The 15,061-nt window shown below is 37.5% G+C and overlaps 2 protein-coding genes and 1 long non-coding RNA gene across 3 annotated transcripts; 1 reads left to right on the top strand and 2 right to left on the bottom strand.

Moving 5' to 3' along the window:
* Positions 1-1,751: 1,751 nt before the first annotated feature.
* LOC135075403 (uncharacterized) lies at positions 1,752-2,763 on the top strand. The gene is made up of 3 exons (XR_010258022.1): positions 1,752-1,991; positions 2,099-2,328; positions 2,511-2,763. It is a non-coding gene; the product is annotated as an uncharacterized LOC135075403 (long non-coding RNA).
* Positions 2,764-3,970: 1,207 nt separating this feature from the next.
* On the bottom strand, positions 3,971-11,953 carry LOC135077245 (titin-like). Its single transcript, XM_063971786.1, has 8 exons — positions 11,467-11,953; positions 11,271-11,382; positions 8,754-8,868; positions 6,069-8,662; positions 5,444-5,548; positions 5,137-5,314; positions 4,836-4,974; positions 3,971-4,706 (listed from the first exon to the last, which is right to left on the bottom strand). The coding sequence occupies exons 1-8, from the start codon at positions 11,481-11,483 to the stop codon at positions 3,971-3,973; spliced, it is 3,996 nt and encodes a 1,331-aa protein (XP_063827856.1). The 5' UTR covers positions 11,484-11,953.
* A 197-nt stretch (positions 11,954-12,150) lies between these two features.
* Positions 12,151-14,569, bottom strand: LOC135088302 (GPI transamidase component PIG-T). Its single transcript, XM_063983169.1, has 3 exons — positions 14,288-14,569; positions 12,904-14,196; positions 12,151-12,820 (listed from the first exon to the last, which is right to left on the bottom strand). The coding sequence occupies exons 1-3, from the start codon at positions 14,442-14,444 to the stop codon at positions 12,600-12,602; spliced, it is 1,671 nt and encodes a 556-aa protein (XP_063839239.1). The 5' UTR covers positions 14,445-14,569; the 3' UTR covers positions 12,151-12,599.
* Positions 14,570-15,061: the final 492 nt, after the last annotated feature.

Raw genomic sequence — 15,061 nt, 5'->3', positions numbered from 1 at the left:
GTTTCCGACAAAGGTTGTCAAATTGACTGACATGTTTATCGTATAGTACAGTCCACTATGAAAATTAGCTGTGGTTTGTTTCAACTACCTATTTCAAAGTTTTTTGTCACTTTGTAAGTGTTGAATTTTATGGAATTGGGAAAGAAGTACCGAGTTTGTAGCGTTCATGAGCAGACATTGCAGTTGAATATTTAAGTTCAGAATTTGATTATTGATGAATAATAAAATAAATCCTACTAGTTCGATTGATGGTTTTATTTAATTTATTTAAACCAGGTTACCTATAGTATAATCTTTTTCGTTAACTTATGAAAATATCAAATTAGCCCGTAATCCTGAATCCTGATACATAAAGTTAGCCTATTAATTTAACACAGGTACGACTGTACTCAGTGTTGCACTATCAAATGCAATTGACGCGCCTCTATGCCAGGGTTTTTATGTTCCTGGTCAGGCTATATATGTCGTTATGTTCGCTTATTCTTGTAGTTAATTTTTTTTTATTTGATTCTTCAACAGAAGAAGAAGAATTCAATGAGGGTTTTCGCGATTGGAAAATCCGCCAGATGGCAATACGTAGACGCGAGGTCCAAATGCTGCATGATTGGTTATTTTTGACATGACATTGACAGATATGTCAAAATCCACCAATAACGCAGCATTTGGACCTCGCGTCTACTTATTGCCATCTGGCGGATTTTTCAATCGCGAAAACCCTCATTGTCAACTGTGTTTGTCATAGAGCAAAATCTGTTTGTAACCATAGAGCAAAATATAGTTGTTGCCCATTTTTGCCACTTGACGTAGCAGAATCGTGGGACTTCACGGTATTTAAATAAAAATTAAAGTGGTTGCGTTTAGAAACGCCACAAATATAATTTTGTTTTACCTAGCTTTTTCTTATTAATAAAATATAGGTTTTAGGTACTCAATACACAAATCAGCCGGCTCCTAGTCTAAAATTCTTATAATCGAAATTAAATGATTTAAACTACAAATAAAAATGATTCAAACGCTACTAGTTTTTAGGTTCAAATTCGACTGCTCTAGTGGACGCACGGAACGGCAACGTCGCAGTCGACCCACATTATTTGAATTATTTGGCGGGAAAATAGTTTTTGGCTTTTAATTCTGAAACTAAGAGGCCTAGAGATTTGAAATTATGTCTCGTGTGTACTTTAATTATAACGAATTATTTGATCTTTAAAACGCAACTCTAACTTATACGGTTTTAATAATCCACCGTGTGTTACGTGTCACCAGCTTACACATACATATCGGTTCGTAGTTCGAAAACGGTTCGAGATAAAGCTTTGAAAGATTTGAAGTCGGGTTTTTTTATTCGACTTTAATTTATGAGATATAAAACATTGATGTAGCTTAAATATTTACAAAGATACAGATGTGTAAGCTGGAGACACGGTACTCCAGCTCGCACATAGTTTTTTGATCATGGTTTTAACAGTATTTGAGCTAAAGTCTTGAAAAGTGGAAAGCCTACTATTTGGATTCGACTGTAATTTTTGAGGTATAATACATTATCGTAGCATAAATATTTACGAAGATACAGATGTGTCAGCTGGGGACACGTGTCCTCAGCTTACACACAGAAAACAACTCATAGTTATGAAGTTCTAATGGCTCTAATTGAATGACTGAGAGGTTTGATGACTCTAATTAGGCTTTTATTGATGGTATACTTGGAATTGCTCTAGGGCCAATGAGGAAGTTGGAGACATTCAGGTCAATGGCTCACTTTCGGACATCGAACCTTGCCCAAACGCCGACCACGGCTTACGTATGGACTCCGACCCGAGCCCCAATGTTGACCCCAGCCCGATTTTGGATAATGCAACCAGCAATTCCTCAATCTCATGAGGAACCTATGATATGTATCAATTGTGTAGCTGACATGATGCAGAGGAGGCGACATAGCCTAGAGCTTATTCAAGTTCAGTTGGTTATAATGTCAGTGGATGACTCCTCAGCTGGTAAGTTATTGAATGAGCGTGTGGATTTGTTGAATACCTTTTACAATGTATTTGATCAACTACCGTTACCGTAGATTACCATAATCCTAATAAAACTTTTTTTTTAGATTGATAACAGCAGTGTATGTTGTCACTCATGTTGGACCGTGGCCACGGTGAGGCTCTGCACCAATCAAGGACAAATAATATTTCAAATGAAGAAGCAACCACTAGCACTGGTCACAGTTAACGTGGATTATCTTTGTTACAAATACGTTCCATAGACTGCATATTAACACGGAAAGAGAATCACGTATTCGAAAATAATGTAATAATGGAACAGATTTCACCTCGTCAAGTAAGTTTTTTTATAATTATTTTCATTATATTTTATTAAAGACATTAGCTTGATATATTTTAACAAAGTGTTTATTTTTTTCTATACAAATACTTCTTACTGATAAATAAAAATTGACATCACATCTCAATATCTTAAAGAATGAATTTTGAATGATACCATAATTAATTTCTTTGTTTCAGCTGCGGGGATCTGACCAAATATGTCATCCCTGATGGCAGTGAGCTGATCGAGCTGCTACACATGCTGTGGAGCCCCAACAAACATGATGGGACGAGGATTCATTTGCCCTTATATTGGCCGAATAACAGTAGGTTGCTGTGCTCATGTTATGACAATTTTGTGGTTTTTGAGCTGGGCAAGGTATCAGGAACATGTATTTCCACCTGCCTAGTTCCTAGACAATATTTTATTGACCCATGAGTCAGATAAAAAAAAAAATAAAAAAAAAGGTGTTTTATTTTGCTTCTAACCTTTCTAGTCTTAAGCAAAAAAAAATTTTTTTATGGACTTGGATACAAAATGATATTTATATTCTGTTTCTTACTGGTATAAACTACAGTAGAATCCCGATTATCCGGATCAATTAAAACCAGGGGTGTTCCGGATAATCGAAAATCCGGATAATCGATTTCAAAGTAAAATAAAACAATAATTAACTTTTTACAATAGAAAGGGTTTTCAATACATCATTTTATAGTCTAAAAATCGAAATTTTAGACCACTGGTCATCCATTTCTTTTAACAATGAACTAAAAAGACGTCCGTACCATGTTACGGTGGCGGCGCCTTCGGTTTTTATGGGTCAAGATCCTGAATCGGTAATTAGAAACCGTGAAGAATGAGTCCGGATAATCGGATATCCGGATAATCGAAGTCCGGATAATCGAGATTCTACTGTATTTAATAAATAACAAATTACATGCTGTAATGTCTGTCCACCTCAGGCCAAAGGTCCCATACTAAGTGGGCATAACCCTTTTGTGCACTGGTGAACTGAGGGCCCATCGTCTGATTGGATTTTCTTTATTTGCAGTAACTATCCAGAGCTCTTATTTTCGTATGTAGCCCTACGATTTACCTCCTAAATATTACCATTCATGAAAATCATCTTATTTGGTCAGATTCAGTAATTTGGTATTTGACATAGTTCATCTGAGGGACCACATTCGGCGGGTTGTAGCGTCCAACTTACAACACCTACAAATTTATCATTCTGGCTACATTTGTTTTAGAGGTTCTGCTAAATCTTTATGTATACGAAACCTTCGTTTTCCACAGTGGCCTCTCGAAGGGAACGCACATCACTAATTAACTGCATCATTAGATTTTTGAAAGGAGACAATATTTTGCCAGGATAACGCACACGTGGACGTCGTCGTCATTGCATAGCATAGTCTGGAACGGACCTGGACTGATGTGTTTTCTGTCTCGCTTGCACACATTTAGTAAGAGCGTGTATTATATAGTGTAGGTATTCTTTATTTGAACTAAAATGTGCAATATGATTGTTTACTATCATACGTGTTCCCCTCAACTTTCGCTGCGCGACTCAGTACAATATGATTCGCCATTGGAAAAAAATACATGAATGAATTTATATAATAACTTTAATACGAGTATTAAAATATAAATCTACAAATCATATAAGACGAGTATCGTAATACAAATTACTAGAAGACGGTTTTCTACATTTACAAGCATAATCGCTAGCCATGACCGACGTGGCCGACGCGGAGGGCGCGGTGCGGAAGGGGGGGCGGAGGGGCTTGGAGGCGGCGGCCACGAGGCGGTCCGCGCTGCCGCACGGCTCGGCCGGCCGCAGCCGCCGCGCGCGCTCCACACGCGCCCGCTCCACGCGCTGCGCGTGCGCCACGCTCGCCTGCAGACCCGCGATGCTCTCCGTCCGCGCCGGCAACCGCTCCAAGCTGTTCGACACCTCCCCCACCTCGGCCGTGTCCGTGTCCACGATCTCCTTGTGGTCCAATATCATCCCGATGTTCAACTTCAGATTCGCCGACCCGTCCCTGAATATCAAGTACACGGTCGCTTGGTCCAACACCTTCAGCGAGAAGCTCTCGTTTATCTTGAGAGCCTTCATTTTGATCTGGAACGGCTTGAACTTTTGGGTTAATTTCTTGCTTTTTTCCTTTATGAAATTGTCGAACTCGATCGCCAGCATCTCCTCGTTGTCGGGGCGGGCCTTGTTGTCTCCCGGCCCGCCGAGCTTGACTATGTCGGGGTCCTTGTGCGACATTTGCGTGTCGATCATGACTTGCTGCAGGACCGGTGGATCGTTTAACGTGTGCCATTTCCAGTGCGAAACGGGACCTATCGCTCGATCTAACACCACTCCTTCTGTTTGGTTATATTTCAACCTAGAACAATAAGAAATCTGGTAAAGTCAAAGAACTAAGATTCTTGAGGAATATAAATCCAAGAAGGGTCATAATGATCTTGTGAGAATTTATCGTTTGCTATTTGTTAGTGTAAAATTACATACGTACCTAATTTTCCCACTATGATCGAAGACTACGCCATTGCCGAGGTAGTCGAAGGTGGCAAGGATGGTGATAGGTCGGGAACGGCCGCGCTCGTCGGGCTCTCCACTGCTATACACCACATATCTTTGCTGTGCGTTTGTTTCTGTAAAAAAGGTCTTGCTATTAGTCAACTTTCTATTAATTTTAATTGTTATTTTATGCGTGCAATAAATAAATCAGCTTTGGGTATTTTCCGCGCCTGCCTTTTCGTGGTAGATTTATGTCACTAAAACGTATCTTTGTAATGTGGCACATAAAAAAATACCTTCAGCGTCATAATAGTCCAGTGCCAGTCTACCGTTTTTGTAATACCAGCGCCCGCGTCCGTTATCATCAAACTCTGCTAGTTTCTCGCCAGTGTCATAAAACATTAATCGCTTATTTTTGTTATGTTCAAACCAGTCGAACTCTGGTTGTGCAGGCCGCATGCGATACACGTTCATCTGAAAATTTTATAAATCTCGCGTTACGCTCCAACTAAAGATAATGCGAACTACCTGAAAGAGTCCACTATCCAACATAGAATAAATAATACCAAACAAAGTACAGTAATAAGCTCCATGACCCATTACCTTGCGCACCACTTTCTCTGTGGGAAGCATTGTCCAGCCTTTATCTATAAATGACCGATCAGATAAAGCGTAGCGAATAATACCTTTAGGAACCTCTTGCTCAACCTGTAATATGTAAAAAAATTAAGCTATTGTTACTGCTGCTATAAGCTGTATGCTTCTCATAGCGCATTCTTATCCTTTCTGGAGTGTTTCACGACCTCTACATCTACGTTTTCGTCCGTTCAGTCTTTAACTTTTTACACTTACAGCTTCACTTTTTTTGCTCCTAGACATTCCGGTATAGCAAGAAAAGGCAATAAAACAAAATACCGTATTAACAATACAAAAAACTAACAAAATAAATGGCTCCGAAATAAACAATCAAAATCTATTCAATTTTATCGAAATCTTGACATTGTCATGTAAGCCGGACAATAAATTAGAATCTTCAAATTCAAAACAGATGTCAAGTCACAGCTTTTAAAAAAATAAAGTTAAATAAGTATTTACTCTCTGCAAAGAAGTCAATCTTTGAATCAAAAAATTAGAGTGAAGTAATCGGCTACTACAAAAGTGTGTAGTAAGGTAAGCCTATTTTGGATCAATTTCCAAAAGTAATAGAAATACAATCTTATTTACTTACCCCTTTACTCCCCTTTGTAGGTGCTACAGGCTTCTTTGGGATGGGTACTTCAATTTCATCGGGTACCACTTTAACCGGTTCTGGCTCGGCTTTTTCAGGTACACTCGCAATTTCTTCTTTAACACTTGTTTTAAATAATAAGGGCGCCACTTCTTCTTCCAGATGTTTTTCAGTCAAAGGAGGCTTGTATTTAAATATTTTCTGTCCTATAATAATATCTGCCATTTTGTCGTCATCTTGCCGTTTATTGGCTATGCTCTCGAGATCTAATTCAATATCAGAGTCTCTACATACTAAGCAATTTTTATCTTTAGCTTTATTATGACCCTTGTGACGATAAAGCAAACGAGTAACATCTAACTCTTTCTTAAGAAGTCTTTGTCTTTCGCCTTGGGTATTCTGTTTTAATTTGACCAACTGTAAAATTAAGTCGTCCCCCGATTTATTTCTGACCTTTATTTGTTTTATATTTAATTCCTTAGTTGTGGGTTTTTCTTGCCTTTTCTCAGGTTTAGCAGGCTCTGGTTCTGATTGTTGTTTCTTTTGGGCTTTTAATTTTGCCGCCGCGGCATTTTCTTTCATTTGGGCGTTTTCTTGTGCTATCTTTGCTGCTGCTTCTTTAGCTCTTCTCTCTTCTTCTTCTTTTTGCTGCTTCCTTTGTTTCTGCAATTCTTCTCTTTCTTTAGCCTGTTCCGCTAGTAATTTCCTAAAATCATCAACTGGAGCAGCTTCAGCTTTAGGTTTTGCCGGTTCTTTAGGTTCTTTGACTTCTTCCTTAACTTCTGGCTTTTTAGGCTCTTTTTTATTTTTATCTTCCGTTTTATCTTTTTCTTTAATTTCTTTTTCCTTTTTAGGTTCTTTTTCTTTAACTATTGGCTCTGGTTTCTCTTTCTTAGGTTTTTCTACTTCTTCTTTCACTTTAGGTGGTTTTTCTTCTTTCGGTGGTTTTTCTTTTGGTTTCTCAGGCGAAGGTTCTTTTATTGGTTTTGGTTTTTCTTCGTCTTTTTTTTTAGTTTCTATCGGTGTAGTCTTTTTCTCTGGTGGAATTTCTTTAGCTTTACTCGCAGTTTCTGAAACTGGTTTCTTTTGTACTGAATCGGGCTTTTCTTTGGGTTTTTCAGGAATTTTTTTGTGTTCGTCTTTACCCGATTTTTTTTGTTCGTCTTTCGCCGACTTCTTATGTTCTTGTTTCGTTGACTTGTCACGTTCTTCTTTAGCACGTTTTTTTGCTTCTTCTTCTGCAAGCTTTTTGGCTTTCTCTTCTTCTAGCCAATTTTTTTCTTCTTCAGCTAACCTAATTTTTTCTTCTTCATCTAATCTCTTTTTTTCTTCTGCAAGTCTTTTCGCTTCCTCTTCAGCCAGTCTCTTTTCTTCTGCTTCGCGCGAGAGTCTTGCTGTTTCAGCTTGGATCCGCTTTTCTTCGCGGGCCTTTCTTCTTCTCTCTTGTTCCTCCTGCTTTTTTCGACGTTCTTCTTCCTGTTTCATTTGCTCTTCTTCAGCTCGAGCTTGCAACATGTCTTGGGTATTTTTTATTAACTCTGAGGAACTAATACGTTTCTTAGGAGGTCGTATATCTTCAGCTTTCTCTTTAAGAAATAAATAACCAAAGCCCTCCTTTACATAGTCATCATCTGCAAAACCCGGTATGGACCGCAGAAGAGCATTATCAGATTTGTATTTTCCAGGCGAAATACCAGTAAGTTCTTTTGAAGACAGGTCAGTTGAAGATTTAAGAACATCTTCGGATTTATATCTTGCAGACTTCTTTTCCAATATTTTATAAGGTTTTTTCAAAGAACTATCTGACATTGATTGGAAAGGGTCATCTAATTTATATTTGCCAGTTGGTGTCATAGACAGTTTCTTTAAAGACTGATCTGTTATCGATTTTCTGGTAGCAAAGCCTTCGCGAGCAGTTTTTAAGCCTTCGCGAGCAGTTTTAAAGTCTTCACGAGCAGTTTTAAAGCCTTCACGAGCAGTATCAAAGTCTTCACGAAGAGTTTCCAGAAAAGATACGCTCTCATCCGGTATGTACGTGAGGTCCTGATGAGACCTTGAAATATAATAATGTCTTTTTTTATCGGGACCAAAATAGTCTTGTTCTGAGAATTCAGCGAATGTTGCATGTTTCTTTACTTTAGGATAATTTGGATGTGAATGATACGAGCGATCTGACAGAGTTCTCGTGGATCCTGTTCTTAAAGTTTCTGAATAAAACAGATCACCAACTTCTGGTTCTCGTAAAGATATTGGGGAATTGTGATGTAAATTTTGAATGTCGATGTCCGAATATGTTCGGCCTTTTTTAAAGACTGCAGACTTTTCGGTAATAACTACATCTTTCAACAGGCGATGAATTTTAGAAAGCCACTTTGTAATATGGCTCTTAGCTTTTTTTTTTGTATCATCCCTGCCAGTTACGAACTTCTTTACTACTTCATCACATTCCTGACACGGACTGCGAGTGGCTTTCCTTCGACAGTGGTCACATATTCCCATTATATCATTTCTGTTTATGATAGGTATACTTTTCAATAGTCTTTTGGCATTCTCAATAATATGCCTGCAGCGTGGACAGCTTATTTTGTTTTCATCTGAAATAAAACATTATTTTGGACTGAAGAATCTCAACTAAAATTCAATTAATTACACGTAGTTAATCTAAAGATGAAAGTGAATGTATACCGAAAGTTGGCATTATATCTGCCGAAAGTATTTCAGCGTCTTTTGTGTTATGAAGTATAAATATGTCTTCAGAAGTGCTTGTTGCAGATTGAGCGATATTTTGTCTCGGATTGACCTGGTTTAAGGAAAACAAATATTTGGAATTAATATTGACAACATATTGTGGAAAACCTTGGAGGAGGCCTTTGTCCAGCAGTGGACGTCATTTGGCTGAAACGAACGAACGAACGATTGACAACAGCATTATAAACAGTATTTCGTATAGGGCAGGTGACCCGGTTTTGGCCATTTTAAGAATTTTTTAGACTTTGAGGCTATATCATTTTACAGTTTTTGTTATCACGGACTTATTTCTTGTAAAAAATGATTAAATATATTTAGATCTAGCCTAAGGATACATTTTTTTTCATAATGATTCAATGGAAAAATAATCCTGTAGAAAAGAAAAAGAAATGGGAATTTGTGCCATTTTTGGCCAGCTTTACCCCATTTCTGGCCACAGTCATGTGCCAGTTCTGGCCATCAAAATTCATAAAAAAAAAACAAAAACTACTCGACGGATTTTAACGAAACTTGGTACAATTATTTTTCATACTCCTGGGCAGGTTATAGTATACTTAGGAATTCCCACGGGAACAGGAATTAGCGGGAAAATCCTTTTGTATGAAAAATCTAAACTGCTTAAGTTAGACACTTGAAATTTGGTATGTAGGTACCTTAGTAAACTTAAAGCTTAGTTACAACAAGGAATTCCCGAAATTCCCACGGGAAGGGGAATTCCCGGGAAAATCCTTTTGTATGAAAAATCTAAACTGCTTAAGTTAGACGCTTGAAATTTGGTATGTAGGTACCTTAGTAAACTTAGAGCTTAGTTACAGGGAATTCCCGAAATTCCCACGGGAACGGGAATTAGCGGGAAAATCCTTTTGTATGAAAAATCTAAACCGCTTAAGTTAGACGCTTGAAATTTTGCATGCAGGTACCTTAGTAAACTTAAAGCTTAGTTACAACAGGATATTGCAAAATTCCCACGGGAACGGGAGTTAGCGGGAAAAAACATTTGTACGAAAAAATCTAAATCTCGTAAGATAGATGAAAGGGGTAAAACGGGATCCACGCGTACGAAGTCGTGGGCGGCCGCTAGTATGAAATATAATATCTCAGCTTGAATTGAAATCAACATTAACCTATAGTATAAGTTTATGCGGTTAGTACTGGAACAATTTTCTTTTCACAACACCGATTTTTTTAGTATTTGGTTTCGATGGAGGCATTATAATGGTAACTCTGAAAATGAATCGATTACTTATATCAAAATAGCTAAGTAATTAATAAATAAATAAATAAATAATAATAAATATCATTAGACATTTTACACTGCGCTTCTAGTCCCAAACTAAGCAAAGCTTGTACTATGGGTACTAGACAACGGATATAAACATACTTAAATACTTTTTTTTTTTGTAAATACATACTTATTATACATAGAAAACACCCAGTCCAATACAAACAAATATGTTCATGCACACAAATGTTTGTACTGTGCGGGAATCGAACCCGCTACCTCCGGAATAGTAGTCCGTTTCGAACCACTACACCAAACGGCCGACTCAATTAAATTGAATTAAATTGAAAAATCACGATAAAAGCTAAATGGCCAAAAGTGGGGTTCTTCGTGCACCACTTTTGGCCATTCATGTGGCCAAAGATGGGAAAATTCATTCATTCTGGCTCCATTAGTGGCCACCTCTCATAAACCCCTTAATAAACAAATAGCGATAAAATATCATTAGTACCACTTAGACAGTGTATTCTTTATTAAGGATTAACATAAACATTTTAAAAAATAAGAAGGATTTATAAAATAATGATTGTTTACTCACCCGCTCGCCTTAGCCTTTTTGCTAAGACTTAAAACAATTAACGCTTCTCAAAAAATAATGACTTGTTGGATTGAAGTGAAGCTTGACACATCAAAGCTGTTAACGCTATCAGTGTTGCTAATATTAGATATTTTTATTCCCGTAAACCATAGAGTAATATATTAGTCTTTGCCTTAGTTATAACGATTTGAAGTTCTAAATGGCCACAAAGGGGTCGGTGGCCACAACCGGGTCACTTGCCCTAATACTCATACTCCCTAAGGCCCAGAATAGACGGTGAAACGCAACTGCAACGAAACTGCAACTTTGTGATGATTCTGATGAATGAAACTGAAAGTTTCAAACTGGTCGCGTCATGTGTGGTCTCTCAACGGACGCTATGGCAGAAACTTAGATGCAACTCAAAAGCAACTAGCAGTTGCAGTTTCGTTGCAGTTGCGTTTCACCGTCTGTTCTGGGCCTAAGACAATCTTGACTGTTTGTCTAACGCTTGAGGCGTTGTTATTCCGGTACGCAAACCACCAAACGTCCGTCGAGTTTTGGGTGTCTGTCATACTTGGTAGGTACTCATAAAAAGCTAAAAAGCCGATCTTTAAAATCATATTGAGTGATACGTAAATTTAAATTAACTCACATCTTCTGTTCGAGACGTTTGTCGATAAATGATTAAGCCTGCATCACTCAGGTCCACGACTTTTTGATAATCCATGTGTTCTTCGAAACACGGGCATCGAAAAACATGTTCCCTGTAGTGGTTATAACATATTAAATGGTCAGTTAAATATTCACAAAACACTTTAAGTAGGTATACATGACACTGGCATACTTACCCACCTTGTGTCCCCATAATTCCTTCTCAAAAAATAATATATCCAGTAAAATAAAATGCTTACATACAAAAACACAACATCATACAAAATATTCCGTATGTCAAACTGACATGATACATCATAGATGACAAAATAGCTGATTTATTTGTTTTTCTATCTGTAGATAGATACTGTAATAGCTTACTTCTAGGTCTGCACACATTTTTTTTGTCTACGATCAACGGCGTGCCCAGTTTCTGGCCCAGAGTGACCCCTATGATCTAAGGGGGAGCAATTCAGATTGTTAAGATAGGGTCCTCAACTCTTTAATAATTCCAAGAGGCCTGCTGCCCTTCCCTGCTTGTTTACACACCCGAACCCATCAATAACGAAAATGACTATGTAGTATTGGTGACTCTACAACTCCAAATGGGTTAGCTTAGAGTTCACAGATTTGTATCAGATTATTTGCGTAAAAGAATCAATTCGAAAATAATTAAAATACTAAGTATACTTACAACCCGGTCGAGTTCTCCCTCTCACTCACCCGCACATCTACCCGCGTTCGTGCTTGAGCGTCGATGTGACGTCACGGCCGCCAGGTGCGCAGTTACCTCGACCGGGTTGTACACAGTCTGATGACAATGTAATGAAATGAAATGGTTTTAATTTAAAAATATAATTAATTATAATAAAATTACGGAATTATTTAAGTAATACTTTTTATTTAGATTGTTTTTGTAATTTGATAATAACAAAAAGTTTTATTCAAGATCGAAACAAAAATAAGTTACTTATTTATGTAAAATATGCAGACACACATGTAAAATGTAATGTAGTAAAGAGATGTGAGAACCCTATGGTTGTGTGATTGGTCTAAGACCTATAGGTTTTTAAATTGTGTTATACTTATTGATAATGTTAAATATTCCTTTCCTTCTACATTAGGGTTTACATAAAGGCTTTGGCACCCCCTTCAATATCAAAATATGCCTCTTCTTATCTATTTTGCACACCACATATCTATTTAAACCTTTGTTTTAATTATGACTAGTAAATGCCAACTCTGTATCTTTCAATTTTCAACCAGTCAGCCACACTGGTAATTATGCTGTCATTATTATTATCACATTACTTCAGCTGCACTTTGCCCCTTAATCTCGTTTTCTTTTAAACAAATTCAGTAGTTTTTGTGTTAATGACACAGGAGTTCCAACTGGTTTTAGTACCAATTCTTTTGTGCATATGTTGTGTAGTGGGCCAAATGCCAAAGCAACTACAGTGCAAGCTAGACAGATTACATTGTATGGCATACTAAAGTCAGGAGTAGGCAAAGATACCATGGCACCATTGGTCCTGAAGACTGCTGGATACCCTGAAAGAAATATTAAATCTCTAATGAAAAGAAATAATTGTATTTTACAATATTTGGACATGTTTAATCTAAGTTATACTTACAAGGGCTGGAGGCATTGATCACTGAATCAAAAGTAATTCCCTCTATTGGCAGACTTGTGTAACTTTTGGCTATAGGCAGATTGGCAGAGATAAGGGCTGACCCTATATAAAAGCCATGATTGGCATCAGGTGGGTACTCTTGCCATTTCAAAAAGACAAACTCAAAGTCTATGGTGATAGTTGTTGTTGATCTTGCTGGTAATGACATCATAATTTCAAGATGGTATGGTCTTTGTCTGCTGCGTCCAGGAGAGAAGAACATTGATTTTATTAATTTGCTGTCTGCTTCACCATTTACCCTCAGAGTGCTTGTTTGTATGGGGAGCCACCATGGAGCATTTTCTAGTAAAACTACATCTATAGGAGTCCAGTGATTGTTAGTTATTTCTGTGACAATTCCACCAAATTCTTTTCCATAACCCAATACATATCGGTTGAAGTATATGGGTGGAGGTATAGGCATGTGCAACTTTTCTGTAGGATTTTGCTTAGCTCCAATGTTTACCATTTGACCATCAGCTTTTATATTGTATACTGCAAGGTGTGTGTCACTGCCTCCTCTTTGCGAAAGAACAACTTTATCTGGCGGAGGTGTCAGTGTAAATGATTGAGTGTCATTTGATGACACATCAACATAGATAGTGCTAGCAGAGGACAGAGGACAGGCTCCTGGCAATCCTTGGCCAAATAGTTTTCTGAAGGACCAGTCATTGCTGTTGATAATTTTATAATCATATACAAGGGAAACTGTTTGTTTTATCTCCACAAGTGTCTCCTTGCATTCTTTAGAGGCACATACATTCCTAACATGTACAGCGATTGAATGATAGTTTGTATTGTGTATCATCCTTGAATTTAGTAATGCAGAAAATCCTCGACTCGATTCACAGGGCAGAAGTTTTTTCCAAGGTGTTAAATTTTCAGTACAAACTATTTCCCTGGGTAAAGATGCATATCTCAAAAGTAAATTACTTGGCGTAGAGCTCTTTTTTAATAAGCCAGTGGGATATAGAGCATCTTGTGGTGTGATAGTGTTAAAATTGTCTATGAAATTTAAGGATGCACAAAATAACCCAGAGAGGGTCGCACTTAGTTTCCGCCATTGCTCATCTATGTCGGTAACCTCTGGTGAGAACCATGCATATAGTTCAGCTCCAGGTGCCGCGTCTATGACTGGATAACCCCATTGTCTGTGTCTCCATTGGCCTTCTGTTAATGTAAGGTGTAGTTCATCAACTTGGAATCGGGAAATAATTTCACCTAAGGACCTCGGCGATAGATGTGTATGTGAAACTGAAAATAAAAACAGACAATGAGTAGAGGCTTAAAAAGACAATGAAGTTTAAGATTTAAGTTGAAAGTATGGTTAGAGGGTAAAGCTTACATGAATTTTCTGAATTCACTAGAGTTGTAAACTGGAAGTAGGAATACAAGTGAGATTGAGGCAGTGGTTTGATAAATATTTCTTCTTTGAAATCGTCACCGTAAACAGTGGAAACAACGGTCAAGAAGACCATAAACGTTAAAAACGAACTAATCATTATTATTTCTATCAAGTTTCACTGCTCAATTTATTTAAAAACGTTTAGTTTTAATGAAATCTTAATTTTTATTTGTATCAGTAATTTTTATCATTCGGAGCAAATGTCAAATTTGTCAAACTTTTTTTTTTTTTTTTTTTTTATATGGCTCGCGCGGTTTGCGCATTTGCCAATGTCAAGGTAGGGAAACGGATGTCAATAAAAAAGCGGAATTTCGGAATTTAGGGCTAGGATCAGTATAGGTAGGAACTGGTAGGAAGTGTTAATAGGAAATTAGGAAAACTAAACCTTTAAATTATTATTAGATAAATAAATAGAGATACATTTATATATAGAGAGGTCGTTCGTATATAAAAGAGAATTAATGCAAGTAGGAAAAGGGACACGGAGGGTCAGTAAGGAAGATATAAAAGAGGAGCGGTCATATTTAGGGCATGAAAATAGACAATGGTTTAGGTCACCCACTTCATTTGCGTCTCCACAGTCGCATTTGTCGCTGTTTACAATCTTTAATCTAGCCAAATGAAAGGGGAGGCAAACATGACCCAGTCGCATACGAATGAGGCTACTAGTCCCTGCCTTATCCAGCTTCAGTTTGAAAAACCACGGTTTGAGAG

Source organism: Ostrinia nubilalis, chromosome 1 (assembly GCF_963855985.1).
Source record: "Ostrinia nubilalis chromosome 1, ilOstNubi1.1, whole genome shotgun sequence".
NCBI classification, from domain to species: domain Eukaryota; kingdom Metazoa; phylum Arthropoda; class Insecta; order Lepidoptera; family Crambidae; genus Ostrinia; species Ostrinia nubilalis.
The sequence above is the reverse complement of the archived record's forward strand: the minus strand, read 5'-3'. Positions and strand labels throughout refer to the sequence as shown.